This window comes from Nicotiana sylvestris, chromosome 6 (genome assembly GCF_000393655.2).
Source record: "Nicotiana sylvestris chromosome 6, ASM39365v2, whole genome shotgun sequence".
Lineage (NCBI taxonomy): Eukaryota > Viridiplantae > Streptophyta > Magnoliopsida > Solanales > Solanaceae > Nicotiana > Nicotiana sylvestris.
The window spans coordinates 41,865,467-41,887,015 of record NC_091062.1 but is presented as its reverse complement, the minus strand read 5'-3'; the positions used below and the strand labels follow the sequence as shown (position 1 = coordinate 41,887,015).

Below are 21,549 nucleotides of genomic sequence, written 5' to 3'. Positions count from 1 at the left end.
TCTACCATGCTGAGCAATAATAAATTGGCTCTAGTCTCAAAACCACTAAGAGCAACCACACACGACCGATAAATGCGGTCCACAACAAGAGAATATCCCACAAGAGTAGAAACATAAATAGGGGAACTCAAAGAATCCCGAAATACACCCAAATGCGGGGAAAAATAAGAAGACACATAATAATAGGTGGAGCCTGGATCGAATAAAACCGATGCATCCCTATGACAAACCAAGACAATACCTGTGATGACAGAATCAGAGGCAACAACCTCGGTACGGGCAGGAAGGGCATAACATCTAGCCTGGACTCCCCCTCTAGGGCGACCTCTATCTCCCCAACCTCCACCTCTAGTTGGCTGAGCAGGTAGGGTAGCAAATAGAGCTATAACCATAGCCAGAGACCTCTGCAGGGCACGTTGTGGCTGAGAAGTCTGTGGAGGTGCACTCCTCCCAAGTCTAGGGCAATACCTCACCACATGACATATGTCACCACACTAAAAACAAGCTCTGGGAGGACGTGGTGACTGTGATTGGCTCGAGTCAGGTCTGCTGGACTGACCTCTGAAAGCACCCCGTGCAGGAGGCGCACTAGATACTAGAGGTGCATAATAAGGCTCTTGAGGCCTTGGAGGAGCTGGAATATAACTGGTTGCTGGAAGTGCTGAATGAACGGCGCGACTCATACAACCCCTACCATGACGAACTGCATCTGGAGCACAAGCACCAGAATAATGGACCGACTCTCGAGACCTCTTGGCCTCCCTCTCCTCTCTGTCCCGAGCATACATACCCTCTATCCTCCTAGCAATTCTCACCACCCGCTGATAAGAAATATCTATCTCCAACTCACGAGCCATGCTAGACTTGATGGTGGGAATAAACCCCTCAATAAACCAGCGAACCCTCTTGCGAATAGTAGAAACCAAGGCCGGGGCATGTCTAGCCAAGCTAGTGTAACAGTCGGCATACTCTGATACAGTCATAGTACCCTGGCGTAAATGCTTAAACTCTGCGTGCAATGCGTCCCTGAGGCTCTGAGGAACATAGCTGAAAACTGAATCTAAGTTAGGGAAGCTGCCGCATCTGGACTATCTAACTTATAGGTACGCCACCACTCATATGTGGCTCCTCGAAGCTGGAAGGTAGTAGCTATAGGCGTATCAGGTGCCTGGACTTTGGATGGAACTGCTAGTGGCACCTATGTGGCAGCTCGCGCGGGTGCGAGTGCCTGATCATCTCTGGTAGCACGTGTCCTTAACATCTGTGAGAGAATAGAAGACATAAGTTTAGAATTGTGATATCAAAAATCTTGCACGACAAGGAAATCAAATGAAGTGAAAATTTTCCTAATAGTTACATAGCCTCTCGTAGATAAGTACAGACGTCTCCGTATCGATCCACAAGACTCTAATAAACCGGCTTGTGATTTATGACTCTTATGAACCTAGGGCTCTAATACCAACTTGTCATGACCCAAGTTCGCCCTCTGCGAACTGTCATGACGGCACCTAGTCTCTACAACTAGGTAAGCCTAACAATTACGGAAAAAGAAATAAAATGCGGAAAAAATAATAAAAACTGAAGATAAGAAAATATAGAAACGTTTAAGATGTCGCTCGCCATATACTAATAAAAGATCTCAAAAAAACTGAACAATTTCTCAAAACCCGGAATCTCATGAAATCACAAGCTGTTGAATAACTACAAGTGTATAACTCCAGAATGTCTAAACAAAAGTAAATACACAAGGGCTGATATTTTGAGAGAGAATGGAAAGGGACTCCTCGGTATGCGGACGCGGTAGATATACCTCGAAGTCTTTGGAAAATCGCCTCGCCTCAAGGATAGTAGGGCTGAGTCGAAGTAACTGGATCTGCACATGAAAAACATGCGCAGAAAGGGTATGAGTACACCACAACGGTACTCAGTAAGTGCCAAGCCTAACCTCGGTCGAGTAGTGACGAGGAAAGTCAGGGCCTTACTGATTATAGCTGAAAAACAAGGTAAAATAGTATAGAATACGACAATATAATTAAATGTTAACAGTAAGAAGTAACACGGGATAATAAGAATAACAACAACTATAACAGAGACAAAATAATCATAAAAGGAATACCGCTCAACACACAGATAACAACCGGGGATCACTCAGTATCCCGAGGATCTCTTAGTATCCTCAATATGTTTGCTGGGGATCTCTCAGTATCCCGAGGATCTCTTAGTATCCTCAATATATATGTTGGGGATCTCTAGGTATCCAAAGGATCTCTTAGTATCCTCAATATACGTGCTGGGGATCTTCGAGTATCCCGCACTACAGTCCAAATCAATATATGGGCAGGGGATCTCCCGGGATACCGTCTTGTAGTTCCAAAGTAAACACACAGCAGCAACACGAAGAATACTCAATTAAATACAATTTCATACCAAGGTAAAACAGGTATTGCTAACCTATCATGCTACACATAATCCAAATACGGCAGTTTAAGCAAGTAAAGCAATTAAGTCAATTAGACATGCTTCCCTAAGCTAACAGCAGGCATAAATTGCAAGTAGTATAAACAGGAAAGGAAACACAATTAAAGTTACTTAATGAAAATAGAATTTTCAAAAATTAGCACAAGTATACACTCGTCACCTCACGTACAAGGCATTTCAAATATCAACAATACCAAATCCTAAGGTAGGCAAGCCACTTACCTCGAACCGGCTCAAAATCAACCCGAAACCACGCTCTTGCCACGAGTACTCGTTTCTAAATAGCCCAAATCCATTCAAATCAATTGTATAATGTAAATATAACTTCAAGCAACTGATTCCACTAATTAATTCTAAGCTAATACACGAAATTAGAAAAAATAACAAAAATGCCCCCCGAGCCCACGTCTCAGAATCGGGTAAAAGTTACGGATTATGAACCCTTATTCACTTACGAATCTAACCATACCAAAATTATCCAAATCCAATGTCAAATCCCCAATCAAAACTCAAAATTTAGGTCTAAGAACTTTTCCAAAAATTTTCCAATTTCTCACCCCAAATCCGAAATTAGATGATGAACGCATGTTTAGATTAATGGGTTATAAGCAAAAAAGAGTTAATAATCATTATCCAATCGATATCTCTGAAAATCTCTCAAATCCGAGCTCCCAAGCTCTAGTTTTGATAAAAATGGCCAAACCCTCGACTTTGAAATTTTGTACTCTGCCCAGATAATTCCTTCTTCGCGAACGCGGAAGGACCCTCGCTTTCGCGAAGCAAAACTTTGCTTGGTCCAGTCTTCCTTCATCGCGAACGCGATGTCCTTGTCACAAACGCGGTGACCATCTTCCCCCCTGCTATGCGAACGTGGGACCATCATCGCGAACGCGGTAACACATTCACGAACGCAAAGCATTAAACTTCCACCAGACCATCTCCTCTTCGCGAACGCGAGACCCCACTCGCGAACACGAAGAAGGAAACCAGAACTTACCTGCAACAATTTTTCTGCAATTCTCTAAGTCCCAAAAATGCCCCGTTGAGCATTCGAAACACACCCGAGGCCTCAGGGACCTCAACCAAACATGCTAACCAATCCTAAAACATCATTCAAACTTTTTCCAACCTTCGGAATGCTCAAAACAACATCAAAACACCAATTTAACATCGGATTCAAGCCCAAGAACTCCAAAAACTCTCAAATTACGCTTTCATTCAAAAGGTCTATCAAACCTCGTCCGAATGCCCTAAAATTTTGCAGGCACGTCACATTCAACACTACGGAGCTACTACAACTTCCGAAATCTCATTCCGACCCCGATATCAAAATCTCACTATCAAACCGGAAACTTCAAAAATTCAACATTCGGCATTTCAAGCCTAAATAAGCTTCGTACCTCCAAAACACAATCCGAACACGCCCCTAAACCCGAAATCACCCAACGGAGCTAACAGAACTGACGAAATTCCATTCTGAGGCCGTCTTCACACTTCTCCAACTACGGTCCAAATTCTAAAGCTTAAGCTCTCTTTTAGGGACTAAGTGTCCCAAAACACTCCAAAACTCAAAACCAAACATCCCGGCAAATCAAAATAGAAAAAACAAATACGAGGAAAGCAATTAATAGGGGATCGGTGAGTTAATTCTTAAAACGACCGGCCGAGTCGTTACAGATGCGGGGGAATCCCTAGCGTTTCGGGGACGGTTGAGGACCAAGTCAAGTTCTGGTCTATGACTTCACCGATAAATCACCCGAACTATCTTACGGGTGCTTCACCGAGATATGACGCTCATTTTTTCAGGGAGGAATCATTGAACCGTGTATATTTCATTCGAGGATCAAATTCCGCTGCTATCTTGTTCCCGAGATAAAACTTATTCCAGATGATATCGTATCATCATATGATCTATCCGCATATCAAAGTCAAATTTTACCAATACACTAAGGGTGTGTTTGGTATAACGGAAAATATTTTCCTTTCCAATGTTTGGTACGCAAGTTAAGGAAAATGACTTCTCAAGAGTATTCATAAATAATTTAGATATAATAAACATGAAGCCATAAACTTTCAAACCAATAATCTTCCGAACCCACAAATTTCATAAACTTTCGAACCGCTAAACTTTCAAAACCGCAGAATTTCAAACCTGTAAACTTTATAATTTCTAAACCCGTAAACTTCGAAACACATAAACCTCTGAACTCATAATTTTGGAACTTATAAAATTTTGAACCTTTAAACCGATAAATAAAAAAATTAAAACTGAAAAATATATTTAAAAAATATTTTTTCCGGGGGAGGGGAGGTATTAAAACAAATAAAAAAAAAGAAATTTAAATTACAAAAAAAAGGTAATTTTTTTTTTGAGCGGGTGGGGGGGGGGGCAGGAGGGGGGATGGGGTGGGTGGTGCAGAAAAACGAAAAAATAAAAATTTGAAATTGCAAAAAAAAATTAAGGTATAATTTTTTTTTTGCGGTGGGGATTTGATGGGGTGGAGGGTTAGTAGGGTGGGTGGTAACGAAAAAACTGAAATTGAAAAAAAAAAGCCTTTTTTGGAGAGGTGGTGGGGTGGGTTGGTGAGGGTGGGGAAGGTTGAGAAGGAGTTTTGGAAAATGTTTTCCCTTCTCTTGATAAGGAAAATATTTTCCTCCAATTGGAGGAAAATGAGTTCATAAGAAAAATATTTTCCAAAACATTTAAGCCAACCAAACATGAAAAAATTGGAAAATATTTTCCGAAAAATATTTTCCTTCATACCAAACACACTCTAAGTAGATATAATTCTCTGAATTATATTAACAAAAATCATATTAACCACAACAGAATTTAGTTGTCATAAACAATTTAATAGCATAGAGATATAGGGATTTTCCCCTTTTACTCAAATTGTATTTCTTGCAATAAGTCTTGCTCTGGTCATGGGCGACCCATCCCTAAAGCAGGTGAAGCAATTGCTTCATTTTTATGTTACACCAAATAGACTATATATAAAAAAAATTAAAAGTTCTATGAAGTGAAAATGTTTGATTTCTTTCTTTAACAAATATAGAGAAGAAGGATTTGAAACTACTATGATTTCTGCCATGAAATTTGCATTTGAAAAGAATATCAAACTCGAATTTCGTAAAAAAAAGTGTGACATATAGGAAGAAACAATTTGATGAGAATGCTGATAATGAAATCTCAAAATCTCTCGAAGAGTCTTTAGAGTTGATTACTTTATAAATAATAGACAATGTGTTATAAAATATAATTATGGTGGATGTCCATAACCACCAAATGAGTAATACCCACTACTCTTCTCCATCATCTCCATAACTCTCACTACTCTAATGCTTATGGAGTTATGGTTGTAACTCTCATACCTCCCCCATGATCTTCCACCAGGATCTCAAATGCTTAATGACATATTTATGTAATTCTTTTGGTATACCTCTATGTAGTACTATAAATAGAGGATGAGAAGTTATTTTGTAATAGACTTGAACACTTGAATACATGGAAGAAATAAGAATCTCTCCTCTCTTGCTCCCTACATTCTTGTCTATTTTCTTGTTTTATATTATTACTTTGAGCTAAGTTTCTTAACACGTTATCAACACGAATTGCTATATTCTTCATATACTTAAGATATGAAAGCCTTCCATGGGAGACACAATTGCTTTTGCTGCTTTGCCAAGTGATAAGTTGACATTTCATATTGTTGGTAAATTAGAATTATAAGCAGACAATGAGATCAAGTATAATGAAAAATGTCTTGGATGATAATGCAAAGATAAGTTTTTCATCCTTCTAAACACACCCGCTCTTTTAAATCTTTGCATAACTTTATGTGCAATTGTTAATTGAAAGGTTTTTTCTTTTTGTATCCAGTGAAATAAGTAACTGGAAAGATATGTTTTTATTTGCTACATTTCTTATCGAACAAGTATAATATTCCAAGTAAGTCATATTGTATCATTTTACTCCATCTTATGGTATGCAAATCCGGTACGATTTTTACTTTATTTAACTTTGGAGCTTAGTTTCATTAGAAATTGTGAAATAATTTATACTTTGGTACAATCCTCATGGCCTTTTAGTTTCACGAAAGTATACGTGTTTGATCATAATAGTTGTTAAACTAATTAATTCTTTCCTTATTGTTGTTTACTGCCTTCATTGAATTCTTCATCTAATTATATGAACTAATGACTTTAAAAGCAAAGGCTTAAAATATTAGAAGTAACGTGACTTCACTGGAACTTGGCCATAGTGATATCATTATGTTCTATAGATAGCTAGCCTATTGAAATATGTAAACTGTCGAGCAAGATATTCTTGCTTCTTATTAACTTTCTGAAAATTGAATATACTAGTAACAGTACTAGTAACTCTTTATTTTACGAGACAATATATTCTTCTTGGATTGTTTCTTTCAGCTAATAGTTTTCTATTTCAATAAATATATACATAAATTTCTATATATTTTAATATATAGATGTTTATTATGATGTACTCTATGGCATGCCACCTCCCTATTTGTATATGGGTGTAATAAAACAGAAATAATAACAAGATAGAAAATTTAAAGATTTGGTGGTAAAGAAAATTCATTGATCCAGAGTGATGTCCATCATGGTAGAGCTAATCCATGGGTTCAAGGCTCACTTTAGCCTATTATGTCATTAACTGAGGGTAAGACGGTGGGTTCAAGTCCCAACGCACCACGAGAATAAGACATCGGGTTTGAGTCCTGGTGCACCATGATGAAAAGAGTTGAGTTGGAGTCCCAATGCATTATAGCCTTACACGCACACCTTTATATGGGTAAGATATTGGGTTTGAGTCCTAATGCACCATATTGATGATATAATGATGATTAAAGAAAAGTAATATATTTTTTTCATGAACAAGCATGAAATTTGTTCCACTTGATTTGCTCCATTCTTGAAGTGAATGTGACGATGCATAAGAAGCCTAAATGAAGACAAGTGGTTGACCATTGAACGTGGGCGTACGAAAGATCAAATAATAATAGTCATCATTAGGGTAATTGTAAAAAGGAGAACAATAAGGGTTCTCAAAATGATCCTTCAAAGGTGAAGGAATATGTATCAATGTGGTCTGTTAATATGAGACACGTTCACATGATTATAGTCCATTCGTTGAAAATGTGACTTGTGATAAGCATTGTAAATGCATGCTCATTACTGAAAGTAAATGTTGATATATATATATATATATATATATATATATATATATATATATATATATATATATATATATATATGATAAAAATTATGCATAAGAATGTGCTTATACATGGTTGGATAAATACCACAACTCACCTCTAAGGGAGGTTTGAGAGAAATAAAAATAATGAATATTAAAAAGTTAAAAAGATAGACCATGACTATAATAATTTGTAAAAGTTACTAAAGGCAAACGTAAAGCAAGAACTAATTTTGCTTATGATGATAGACCATGACTATAATAATTTAATTTTTCTCCGTGAACGAGACATTTACTATATGGATGGTGAGAAAAAAGTCTTGTAGTACAAAATCAACTAAGAGCTCCGGAAAAGCTAATTTTTTGTACTACTTGGATAAATAAAATTGTCCATGACATTGATATTGTAGTAAGTCTCAAAATGAATTTTTGAGTTTCAAATATATTAGCCAAAGTAGTTGGCATATTGAGACTATAAATAAAAAGGAATATTGAATATCTTCATATTACTATAATCATACCGGGTAAATATGAAAGGTTACCCGACTTTTCTTCTATTTGTACTACAGATGTATAAGCATGATGATGGAATCACATGCCACAAGTAAACTAGAGGTTTACCGAAATAAATATTAGTTGGCATGACCGGTTGGCCATCCCGGTTCAATTATGATGCGAAAATTAATTGAGAAGTTACATTGGCATATATTGAAGAAATAGAAGATTCTTCAAGAATTTTCTTGTGCTGCTTATTCTCATGATATACCAATTAAGGTTGGGATTAAATCCCTTGATATCTGGAATGAATAAAAGGTGATATATATGTATGGGCCCAATCACCTACCATGTGGATCGTTTACTATTATATGATTTTGATATATGCATCTATTGTATGGTCACATGTGCGTTTGTTATCAACTTCTAGTTTGATTGTTGCAAGATTACTTGCTCAAATTGTTAGAGCATAGTTTCAGAATATATATTATGATAATTTATCTTGATAATGGTGGTTTAAATCCAAGTTGGTTTAGCAGAAATTGTATGCCTCCAATTAAGCTAAACCATTGGTTATGAGAACAAAACTCTCAAATAGAAATTTGGTATGAGGTGTATTATTTAAGATACATCAACGCTTGTATGCATCTTGCCAACAAGTTATGATAAATTCTCCCTATAACAATTGGTTCAGGGTCAGGAACCAAATAATTTTCATCTAGAGATATAGATATGCTATACGATTTAATTTTTCCACCATAATGCACAAAGATGGGTCCCCAAAGAAGGTTGAGGATATGTGTTGGTGATCCCAACATTAGGGGGAGAAAATTGGCAGCTGAAAAAATAATACATGGAATGAATTATGATGAGTACACCTAGATCCTCGTACAAGAAAATGTGAACTTGAAGTTCAAGTGATAATTCATTTGTAAAATAATGTCATGCGTATTTGCTGACCCAAAGCTAAATGTCATATTGTAGTTGCTAATGCTCCAAAGGGAAAAAAATTCATGATAGACAGAATCTATAGCACACATCAAGCGTAATAGACTAATCGGTTCCAAAGATAAAACTCCTTGAAGAAGGAGAGGAGCAAATGATAAAAATAGTCATAATAAGGAGGCAAGTGCTTTATAAGAGAACCGTGACATAACACTTTATAAGACCTCATGGGAGAGGCTCGGGTACCTGAAATAATGAGATCTCGATAAGTTATGTCTTTATTGTGTGATGATGGAACCGATGTAAAATGATCGTCGACGATGTTGTTAATATAATGTTGCGCTCAATATTATTAATATTGACGAGAATCTTGAGCTCAAATCTATCAAGGAATTTGGACAGATAAATGATTGTCCAAATGAAAAATACGCAATGAAAATTGACTTCACCTGAAAAAAATGAAATTGGACGGATAGTCCATTGTGCAAAAGGTGAAATGAAAAATCAAGTCGATAGACATAAAGACGACTTGTGGCACACGAGTTTTCTTAAATATCCTGGCATTAGTTAGATAGAGACAAGTTCTCCTGTGGTGGATGAAATTATTTTTCAAGTTATAATATGGCAATACATGAAAAACTTGATATGCGAAGGATTTAAACTGTTCTGAAGCATATAGATATTTCCTGAAAATTTTGTTAAATAAAGTTTTAGCAATCCATGTATGACATATACACAACACACGTGTGACTTTTCTTTGAAAAGAAGATTCCAATAATATTGAAGATAATGTTGTTTGCATAGCTCAATTGGAAGAAGGATATATTAAAGGCAACAAAATAAAGCACATTTCGCCAAAGTTCTTTTCAGACATGATCTTCGACAGATTGATGATATAGACTTTCAACAAATTTATTTGATTGATAATTTGGTGGATCTGTTCAATGAATCATTACCAACCCCAACATTTGAGAAGCTGGTACATGGGATTGGAATGCATCATTTCGGAAAAGTAAAGTGATGTTTTCATCAGGGGAGGCACATAAGTGCTGCATTCTTTTTTCCTTAGTTGAGGTTTTATCCCACTGGATTTTCCTAGCAAGATTTTTAACGAGGCAGCAAACATTGTGTATTACAAGATATGTGTACTATTTTTCCTTCACTAAGATTTTTTTTCCACAGGGTTTTTCCTAAGTAAGGTTTTAATGAGGCACATTATCTATGAACATCCAAGGGGGAGTATTATAAAATATAATTATGGTGGATGTCCATAACCACCAAATGAGTAATACCCACTACTCTTCTTCATCATCTCCATAACTCTCACTACTCTAATGCTTATAGAGTTACAGTTGTAACTCCCATGCCTCCCCCATGATCTTCCACCATGATCTCAAATGCTTAATGACATATTTATGTAATTCTTTTGGTATACCTTTATGTTGTACTATAAATAGAGGATGAGAAGTCATTTTATAATAGACTTGAACACTTGAATACATGGAAGAAATAAGAATCTCTCCTCTCTTGCTCCCTACATTCTTGTCTATTTTCTTGTTTTATATTATTACTTTGAGCTAAGTTTCTTAACACAATGCTATTTTTTCACTTCAAAATATATTTGAACAATTCGAAGAATATGAAAATATTTTTGGTTTTCTATTTAATGGTAAAAAACTGGAATCACTAGATGAAGGAATTTTAAAAAAAATATTTTCTTAATCGTGAATGTTTCTTAAAGTATAATAATCAATCTGATATTGATGGTTTAGATTTATTTTGTGAATTAAAAGTATTAAGAAAATTACAATTAGAAGATAACATTAATTGATACACTCAATCAAATAAAAAGATTTGATTCTTTTACAAATGCCTATTGCTTATATAATAATAATAATAATAATAATAATAATAATAATAATAATAACAACAACTCATGTTACGTTGTTTCAATAGAAAGAAGTTTTTTAATATTAAAATTGATAAAATCCTACCTAATAACGATATCTCAAGAGAGATTAAATAAATTAGCTATATTGTCAATTGAAAATTAGGAGAAATTGATTTAGAAAAATTATTAATAATTTTGCATCTAAAAAAAACTATTAAATAAAATTTAAAAAAAAAAGAAAAAAGAAAAACAGAAAAAAGGTTAAGGCCCCTCATAAAGTTTGGTTTTAAGCCACAAAATTCTTCGAACCGCCCCTAGCTCTAGTCTCCATTGGCAAATTGTTCGTTCTCTTTTCTGTTTGATCAATAAAATCAACCACCTCTTGGTGGTTAAATAAAAAAAGAAAAAGAAAGACTAATGACTGTATTTGTTCTACAAATAGCACCACAGCAACATGCTAAGAAATTGTTGTAATAATCTCAACTTTTCACAGGATATCCTCTGTTAATGACCAATTCTTTTCTTATCAGTTGTATGTGACAACTGAAGTGTTTGAACAATTAATGAGAGAAAAATACCGAATGTTCAATTAAGAAATGAGGTTATACAATATTTGGTTCCAAGTATCAGGAACTCCAGCTAGACACCAATGGCTGCAATCCATTCCTGTTCTTCCACCAAGCCCATAAATTGAAGGATGCCCATCTTTACGTAATAGACAAAGGTTTGTGACATCAAGTAATGTCGCTGGCTTCTCAATTGTGCTCAATTCATTCTTCAACACTGTCAATGCTGGTGGCAAACCTCCTGGATATGTCGAACCACTTACCGTTGCCTCCGCCCTAAGCAAGTTTTCATGCCTGGTTGATTCCAATCGGTACCGCTGTTGTTTTTAATAAGCAAAAAAATAGTGAGAATGATCAAATAGCAACTTTATTTCTTGCATGACTAATGAATTAGATTGGAGAGTTAATTCTCCAATTTCTTCTGGGGGAAATCTGTAAACAAGAACAAATATCACTAGAGCTCTCGGAAGAATCTTTGTTATCCTACTGATGAAGGTGGTGTGGGTTTTAAAAGTCTAACCGACTTATGTAGGACTTTTTCTGCCAAAAGATGGTGGAGGTTCAGAGTTGCAAATAATCTTTGGGCCAAATTCATGAGAGCTAAAAAGTCCCAGATAAGCCACCCTGTTGCAAAGGCCTTGGAACCTAAACATTCTGCTGCATGGAAGGAAATGATACAAATCAGAAAAGTTATTGAACCTTATATCTTATGGAAGATCAATGATGGTGATAGCTCCTTTTGGTGGGATAATTGGACAGGACTTGGACCACTTGGTGCTTATGTCAATGGTAACAGAAAACCCGGATTTATGAGGATCAGGGATTGTATCAAGGATGACGCATGAGATGTAAACACTATATCTAGGCTGGTTCCTAATAATCTGTTGAATCATATTATTCATATCCCTATTGGCAATAGACAGATTAATGACACCCATGTTTGGACTGAGACTTCTAATGGGGCCTTTACTTGTTCCTCTGCTTTTAACTGCATTAGGAAAAGAAGGGATATGGATAATATGTGGAAAGATATGTGGAAGAAGAATGTCCAATTTAAAATGTCTTTCTTTCTTTGGAGAGCTATTAAGGGTAAACTACCTGTGGTTGAAACCATAAAGAGATTTGGTCATAATATAGTTTCCAGATGTTCTTGTCGCCTACATCCCAAGAAAGAAACTATATCTCATATTCTCCTTAATAGTGATACTGCTTTTCTAACTTGAAATTTCTTTGCAGGTCCTCTGGGAATTAAAGTAGGATGCCAATCAATTGCATATACTTTAAAAGAATGGAGGAACACTCAAAATAAGAATGATGTCCAAAGAGACCTATGTCGAGTAGTTCCTATCTTTATCTGTTGGGAGCTATGGAAACACAGATGCTCTATCAGGTATGGAAACACAAATCCTACGATTGCAAAGCTAAGACAGTCTATTTTGTTTCATATGAAGGTATACATGAAGAAAAGAGGAGCTACTGTGGACATGAAATGGCAATGGCATCAAATTTGCACTTACATGGAAGACTATAGACCAAGAATCACGAGCACTCCGGTTATATGGAACAAACCTCCAGAAGGTTTGCTAAAAATAAACACTGATGGAAGCAATAATATTACAAAGAGAACTGCTGGAATTGGAGGGGTGGTTAGGAACAGAAATGGGGATTTGATCATGGCATTTGCCAAAGCTCTTCATTTCTGCACTAGCAACCAAACTGAAGTTCAGGCAGCATTGTATGCTCTTAATTGGTGCAGGCAAAACAATATGACCAATTGCATTTTAGAGATGGATTCCCTTATGATTATTAATATGATGAAGGGAGTTTATAAACCTCCCTGGGAGCTTACAGATGACATCAAATACATGACTCAAATAGCTCACGATTTGAACATAAAAGTCCAGCATTGCTATAGAGAGGGAAATGAAATTGCTGATGCCTTAGCCAAATTTGGAGCCAACTCGCAAATGTCCACAGAGGCAAGAATTTTCTCTCAGGTGTGTGAATTACCAGCTGAAGCAAGGGGAGCTTACCGTATGGATAGAGCACAATTCCCATGTTTTAGAATTAGACTTAGGAGGGACGGTACAAACTCTCATGGTGATTATGTATGTAATTAGCCCCATATTTTTATATATCCTCTGTCATTGTGGAACGGGAAATAACCCCTCACAAATTCTCAGTAATTACCACTCACGTGTCCATCCTCATAGGAGCTTTTGTGTAATTAGTAGATCTATAAATAGGCCTAACTCGAACTATGATCCAAAGGAGATAAGACACTATGTCCCTCTCCTCCATGTATTCACTTTTTGGCTTTTGGTAATATACAGGTAAGGGGTCATGCCTCAACCCCAACACCTCAATGGTGACATTCAAATAAAAAATAAAAAAATAAAAAAAAAAGAATTAGATTGCTTTTTGTCTTTGACATGAACATAATATGGTAATAGATCTTAGGGTTATTATCTCGGATGCTTATAGATCAACTTTTAATTCATTATACCAAAGTCACAAAACTAACAGAAAATAAAAGAATGCAAAAACGGCTAAATTAGGCCCCAAGAAACTAGTAGACTTACTTCAGTACCTTATAATATCCCAGTGGCATCATTTAAAAAATAATAATAATACATTTTCTGACCCACTTAAAAAATAAATTTAAAAGAAACATTATCTGTCAAATGGTGAAATAAATCAGGTATTAAGTTAGAAAATAATTTTTTATTTTTTCAGTAGGGTCACGTGGGTTATATAAGGTGAGTTCTAGTATGACTATATTTATATGACAATTTTATACATTTGTCAGCTGACTTGTGTATTTTGCGATCGGATTTCTTTTCTTTGTTTTCTATTTTACGTGATACATAAGTATAGTGTATTTTTTCTGTTTATTTTCATAACTATCGGTACAGTTATAGATTTATATAAAAACCTACGGTTTTATTAAAAGAAGCCTAAAAATGGATTCGGTACGGTTCGGTCGGTTTAATCAATTTTTTAATATCCATTGACACCCCTAATAGGCGGACTTATTTTCCCTTGGGTCATGGAGTCCCCTGGCTATCCACCAGGATGTGGGGCCTTGCTATGATATGTTGGCTTAACGCTTTTTTCAATCATTATGAGTTACAAAATGGAAAGAAAATTGATAGATAAGTGAAACATAAACATCGTAGTGAGAACAAGAACTCTGAGTTAAACACTCAATTGCTAGGGACCCACGATAAGCGTCAAGTTGTTTAACCTAAAAATAGTTTCAAGAATAAATAATTATATTATTTTTAATGAGGTTACTAGCAATCCATTCGAACCAAAGTCTAATCGAATGAGATATGGAATTAAGCCGACGAAACTGTGAATGAAATAATGAAAGTACACAAATAAAATATAAGAAAGAGCTTATTGGTCTTCGCCATGAGTCGCGATGCATACAAAATAAAGAGAAATTGCCCATTAAATTTAGTAGATTGTGAGCGAATGTACAAGTAAATGGAATGGGAGTATTTATAGCTTAAATCTAACGTTCACATGGTCCTCTCCATATCTGCACCTCGCTCAGAATGGTTAGTAATCGCAGAGATACTTGCCATTTATGGGTGGCAAATTTGGCATAATCGGTGCGAGGGAATCCCTAGCATTTCGGGGACGGTTGAGGACCAAGTCAAGTTCCGGTCTATGACTTCACCCATAAATCCCCCGAACCACCTTAAAGGTGCTTCACTGAGATATGACACTCATTTCTTGAGGGAGGAGTCATTGAACCCTATATATTTCCTTCTAGGATCAAATTCCGCTACTATCTTGTTTTCGGGATAAAACTTATTCCAAGTGATATCGTGTCATCATGTGATCTATCCACAAGTCATAGTCAAATTTTACCAATACACTAAGTAGATATAATTTTCTGAATTATATTAAGAAAAATCATATTAACCACAGCAGCAGAATTTAGTTGTCATAAACAATTTGATTGCATAGAGATATGAGGATTTTCCCATTTCAATCAAATTGTATTTCTTGCAATAAGTCTTGCTCTAGACCTCTAGTCTCCATTGGCAAATTGTTCGTTCTCTTTTCTGTTTGATCAATAAAATCAACTATCTCTTGATGGTAAAATTTAAAAAAAAAATAAAAAAAAAAAGATTAATGACTGTATTTGTTCTACAGATAGCAGTCATAGCACCACAAAAACATACTAAGAAATGTTGTAATAATCTCAACTTTTCACAGGGTATCCTCATATCCTGTTAATGACCAATTCTTCTCTTATCTGTTGTATGTGACAACTGAAGTATTTGAACAATTAATGAAAGAAAATACTGAAAGTTCAATTAAGAAACAAGGTTATACAATATTTGGTTCCAAGTATCAGGAACCCCAGCTAGACACCAATGGCTGCAATCCATTCCTGTTCTTCCACCAAGCCCATAAATTGAAGGATGCCCATCTTTACGCAATAGGCAAAGGTTTGTGACATCAAGTAATGTCACCGGCTTCTCAATTGTGCTTAATACATTCTTCAGCACTGTCAATGCTGGTGGCAAGCCTCCTGGATATGTCGAACCACTTACCGGTTGCCTCTGCCCTAAGCAAGTTTTCACGCCTGGTTGATTCCAATCGGTACCACTGTTGTTTTTAATAAGCAAAAAAATAGTGAGAATGATCAAATAGCAACTTTATTTCTTGCATGACTAATAAATTAGATTGCTATTTGTCTTTGACATGAACATAACATGGTAATAGATCTTAGGGTTATTTTCTCGGATGCTTATTCAACTTCCAATTCATTATACCAAAGTCACAAAACAACAACAACAACAGCCCCAAGAATGGCTAAATTAGGCCCCAAGAAACTAGTAGACTTACTTCAGTACCTTATAATATCCAAGTGGCACCATTTAAAAAATAATAATAATACATTTTCTGACCCACTTAAAAAGTAAATTGAAAAGAAACATTATCTGTCAAATGGTGAAATAAATCAGGTATTAAGTAATGTTAGAATTTTTTTTTTTTTTTTTTTTTTTGCAGTATTGTCACGTGGGTTAACGTATATAAGGTGAGCTCTGGTATGACTATATTTATATAACAATTTTATACATTTGTCAGCCGACTTGTGTATTTTGCGACCGGACTTTTTTTCTTTGTTTTCTATTTTACGTGATACATAAATATAGTTGAGTAACTTTTTCATTACAAAAAATTAGTCTCATGACTTCGATGGAATAAACTGAAATTTAGTGAACATTCATGAAAATTACGCTTGATCTTATGGGAAAAGCTGAAAAGCGTGAATCATATCTTGAGTACTTATTCCTAGCGAGATTAGACCAAATTAGAGTATGGAAACTTTTGATTGGATCACAGCCTTACTTGTAATGTGATGGGGAAATTCCTTGAAAGAAAACCATAGTTTTTGCAGGATAAATATTTGTATCAATCCACTTAGCCCATGTAATCAGTGCTTTCTCAAAAGCAACCACACGGTCCATGTCTTTGTAGTATTGACCTCCGATTTCAATATAATCCCATCTGCAAAACAAAGTGACAAAACAAAAAAAGGCTGTGAAGTTCTAAATTTTGAATTGTTTGTGCTAAAAATGAAAATAAGCAAAGTAGTAAGAGAGCTAACGGCTGAGTGGGTCCTCTGCGATTCCACCAATGCCAAGTGTTGAAGATAAGCATGTCAATTCCTTTCCACAATTTGCCACCTTCAATTGAGTCTAGTTTTAAGATTCTGCCTTTTGCTTCCCTCACAACGTCCACCAAATACACACTCCGATCCAACATCACGTCAATTCCAAAATCCTGAAAACACAATATGTTTATTACTTAACAATTTATGTAAGGTTGCAAATTGGCCAAATATATGGATGATCCCCTAAATTTGTCTGAATTTATTATTTAGATACCTTGTTATTTAAGGGTCTGATCCTTGATGTAAGTTGAAAAATGTAATTATAGAAGGCCTCACTAGCAATCTCTCTACAAAATAAGGCGCACGATTTTCAAACACGGTGGCATGGCAAATAAGCCAATGAGGTTACAAAGTTGATATGATTGGACATTGGCACTTGTAGCATGTGTTGAAGGTTCATATTTGCTCCAACCATTGCTTAATGTTTATTCGAGCAACCACCAAAAGGATGTGGTGCAGTAAATATGACTGTTCAGGAGCGAATCCAGCCTATTGAATGTGGATTCCCGTGAACCCAGTAATTTTTGCATATATCATATATATGTATTAAAATATCTACTAAATATTCATAAATATTTGATTGTGAATCCAGTTATTTATTGTATATTTACTTAAGGTCGTTATAGGAACCCATAAACTTTAAATCCTGGATCCGCCTCTGGGACTGTTCTTCCCTTAACCAGAGGTCTCGAGTTCGAGCCCTGGGTATGGAAAAATCCTTGGTAGGGAGTGCTTCTCCCCGAATGGGGCCCTACGCGGCGCGAATCCGGATATAGCCAAGCTCCAATGCGGATACCGAACACCAAGTGGGAAATAAAAAAAAAGATTTAATCGAGGAATACATCTTTCATTAGCTAAGATACGTGGACTTCCACTAAAAGAGCCAAATCCTTCATTATTAGAAAGTGTACTTCTAAGTATATTTTTCTCAAAAGCATTTTTCAAAAAAATGTTTTTGGAGAGAAACTATTTTTTTTTTGCTTCTCCAAAATTGTTTCTGTGTCTCCTCAAAAGCAATTTTTTCTCTTCCAAAAGTTTCGCCAAACACTTCAACTTTGAAAAAAATACTTTTTTAATTAAAAAAGTGCTTCTAGGTTTGGAGAAGCTTGGGCAAACACGCTATAAGTTTTTTTGGTCAAAATTGTTTTTTTCGGTTAAAAGTATTTTTGTCCCTAAAATTAAAGTGTTTGGCCAAACTTTTAGATGGAAAAAAATATTTTTGACTAGAAGTAGAAACTGTTTTTGAGAAGTTGAAAAAAGTAGTTTCTCTCGAAAAGTAAATTTTTTAAAAAGTATTTTTTTTTTAAAAAAATAAAAGCACTTTTTAAAATGTTGGTCAAACATTAATTGCTGGTCAAAAGTGTTTTTCAAAATGATTAGTCAAATTTCTCAGCAAAAAGTACTTTTATTGAAAATACTTGTAACACTAAGTGAAGGATAACACTAAAAGTGACAGCACAAACTTGCAACCTAAAATTTCTTTCCCTTCCTGCTAGTATTATTTTCCCTTAGTTGTCTCATAACGTTGCGTGAACGTATCAAGGAGAAAATGTCTATATAGGGAAAATGATAAAGAAACATTACCAAGAAAGTGAATATAGAGACATCGCCAACTCTAGTTGCGTTGTAATTGGTCTTAGGAACTGATGTGTAAAGAAGGCATACAAGTGATTGCCACTGGTTTCGACTGAGAGAATCTCCCACGAACATTATACTTTTCCCTTTGAATTTCTGCAAGAATGCCCCTCCATCAAATCTGCATGTATTTCACACAACAACAAAAAAAAATATCAGATAAGTCTTTTGATTAACCCACTAGTAATCGATAATTTGAGAAGACAAGAAACTAAATTATGTAAGGGTTTATAACGAAATTATCCTACTCCACCAATTGCCCTAAATTTACGGATTGAATATTAGATTACCCTAGCTACTAGAACATAGATGCATTTAATTTTGACAAATTTTTGTGTATTTTAGAAAAGAAAAATTGTATTTGTCTAACCCGAATAAGATCATAAGTATTTCTACCCAGTTGTTCTCTTTTCTAACTATCAAGAATTTCCATAAGTTGGTTAAAGACTCCAAAGCTCTTTAATCAATGCTTATAGTGACAGTTCAGCAAACATAATATAAAATGATTATCTTACAACTGGAAATCTGATAAAGAAGTGAGAGGGGCCCTACAACAGTACAGTAACAAACATCCTAGACCCTCAACAGTGTGGCCCGTGGCATTGTTAAAAAAAGCTATGTATTTTTGTTATTAGCACATGGGACTATGGGAGGGGGGATCTATGTCAGATATGTTTCATCGTCCAGTATGTTACCTGTGTGGCAATCTATGATCAAATTGACTAAAGTCTAAAATATGTCATTAAGTAATTAGATTCGGAGATTAACATTTTGAATAGAAAATATTGAATGTAGGCTCAATTATATCTCACTTAAATGTCTCGATTAATTTTTACTTTTAATTGAAAACTTTGAAAAAAGATTGATTAATGACATCTTATTTTCTTAAAATAATCAACACTAAAATGACTAATACTACATTAAACCTTGACAGTAATGACTCGGAAAAAAGGGAGGCAAAAAGGAGCACTTATTAGGGCGGAAAAAGAGAAATGAAAAAAGCCGATTACTGGCAACGCAAAGATTGTATTACGGTATTCGAGATTTCCATTCAAAAATCATTAGTAGGATTTAGGTCTGCCACTTTTGTGAGGGGTGGGTCACGGGTCACGGGTCACGGGTCACGTTACAATTTACAAACATTTATTCATATGATCACCTCCATCAATTCTTTCAATCTACCCTCAAGCCCCCCCATCACTTTCAGAAATCATTGTACATTACTCATTTTCACTCAGATTGTAATTATGTGGCATTTGGAAATAAGAATTGTGAAATTCTGGAAAAAAGTAAAAAAGAATTCAAGTAAAAATATTGAAAATTAGAGTTGTGTTCGGACATTAATACAATTTGGAGCTGTTTTTTGAATTTTTGTGAGTGATTTGAAATGAAATTTTTTTATATAAAAAAATCATTTTTTATATAAAAAAATCATTTTTTGTAGTTTTTAATATTCCAAAAAATTCTGAAATTCAAGTTCAAGTGAAATTTAAAATTTTTATGTCTAAAAACTAATTCTGAAAAAAAAAACTTTATGGCCAAATGGTCCTTTAAGCATCTTTAGATTAGAACAATTCAAAAACAAGAATCAAATAAAATTATCTGTAAATTTATTTCAACGACTTGCCACGAAATTCCGAACTTCACCACTATGAATAATCTGTGGAGAAAAAGCATAGACATAGAGAGATAGAGTTACCTCTTTAAGGAGCAGGCATGGGGTTGCCATCTGTACTTAAGGTAATCTTGATCAGGACGGCCATTCCTTTGGCAGTTGAATTCATGTTCAATGAAAGGACATTGTGTTGAATTATAAAGAGGATAAGTTTCATCTTCAACCCAACTTCCTTCAAAATAGTTGCAGCTCGGCTGTGGATGTGCATTTGAATGGTGAAAAAGAAGCACAAAAAGACTTATTAGAGTACAAATCCAGCCACCCTTCAATCCCATGTTTCTTATGATGGCTATTTCTTAAAGAGAGAAACAGAAGCAGAATTGCCTCTTTGCTACTACTTCTCTGTGCTTTTGTATGTCTATTTGCATATGTATATATATGCTCATAAAGCACAGAGAGTAGATTGCTAAGATCTACGGGAAGATTATTTAGATGGAGTCACAACTTTTCTGAAAACAAAGTGAGATGTATGAATAAGTTAAAAATTGTTATAAAGAGAACCTTTATATGTTTCTTCACGCATTTAACCCGAGTAGATTACCAAGATCTGATGTTTTGTTTTTTCACATATTTAACCAAATTAGGAAATATAACAGGACAGCAGGGCAGAGAAGTAGAGCAAACTTCTCTTTTGGCCAAAAGTTTTTTTTTTTTACCAGAATATTTTTCTAAAGTTAACGTGTTTGGTCAAATTTTTAAAAGACAAAAAAAAGCTTTTGAGTAGAAGAGAAACATTTTTTGAGAAACAGAAAAAAATAACTTCTTTTCAAAAAAACTTTTTTGAAAAATATAACTTTGAGAAAATTATACTTAGAATCATTTTTTAAAAGTTTGGTCAAAAGCAAATTGATCCTCAAAAGTATTTTTCAAATTAATTAGTCAAACACAAAAGTGTTTCTCACTGAAAGTCTTCTTTTGAAACATGGCTAAATTGCTAAATTA

The 21,549-nt window shown here is 35.1% G+C and overlaps 1 protein-coding gene across 3 annotated transcripts; it reads right to left on the bottom strand.

The window, feature by feature from the left end:
• Positions 1-15,776: 15,776 nt before the first annotated feature.
• Positions 15,777-21,137, bottom strand: LOC104249846 (protein trichome birefringence-like 41). 3 transcript variants are annotated; one of them, XM_009806349.2, is made up of 5 exons: positions 20,632-21,137; positions 18,882-19,053; positions 17,232-17,407; positions 16,973-17,131; positions 15,777-16,225 (listed from the first exon to the last, which is right to left on the bottom strand). In XM_009806349.2, the coding sequence occupies exons 1-5, from the start codon at positions 20,880-20,882 to the stop codon at positions 15,931-15,933; spliced, it is 1,053 nt and encodes a 350-aa protein (XP_009804651.1). In that variant the 5' UTR covers positions 20,883-21,137; the 3' UTR covers positions 15,777-15,930. The 3 variants fall into 3 exon arrangements, with proteins under 3 accessions (XP_009804651.1, XP_009804652.1, XP_070006197.1); XM_009806350.2 differs by lacking the exon at positions 20,632-21,137 and adding an exon at positions 19,303-19,369; XM_070150096.1 differs by lacking the exon at positions 20,632-21,137 and adding an exon at positions 19,223-19,284.
• Positions 21,138-21,549: the final 412 nt, after the last annotated feature.

Coding starts and splice junctions, on each gene's coding strand:
- LOC104249846 (XM_009806349.2), bottom strand. CDS start 20,882: ATGGGATTGAAGGGTGGCTGGATTTGTACTCTAATAAGTCTTTTTGTG. Junction 17,408..18,881: donor TCTCTATATTCACTTTCTTG/GTAATGTTTCTT, acceptor TTGTGTTTTCAG/GATTTTGGAATTGACGTGAT. Junction 16,226..16,972: donor ATTTCCCCATCACATTACAA/GTAAGGCTGTGA, acceptor TAAAAACAACAG/TGGTACCGATTGGAATCAAC.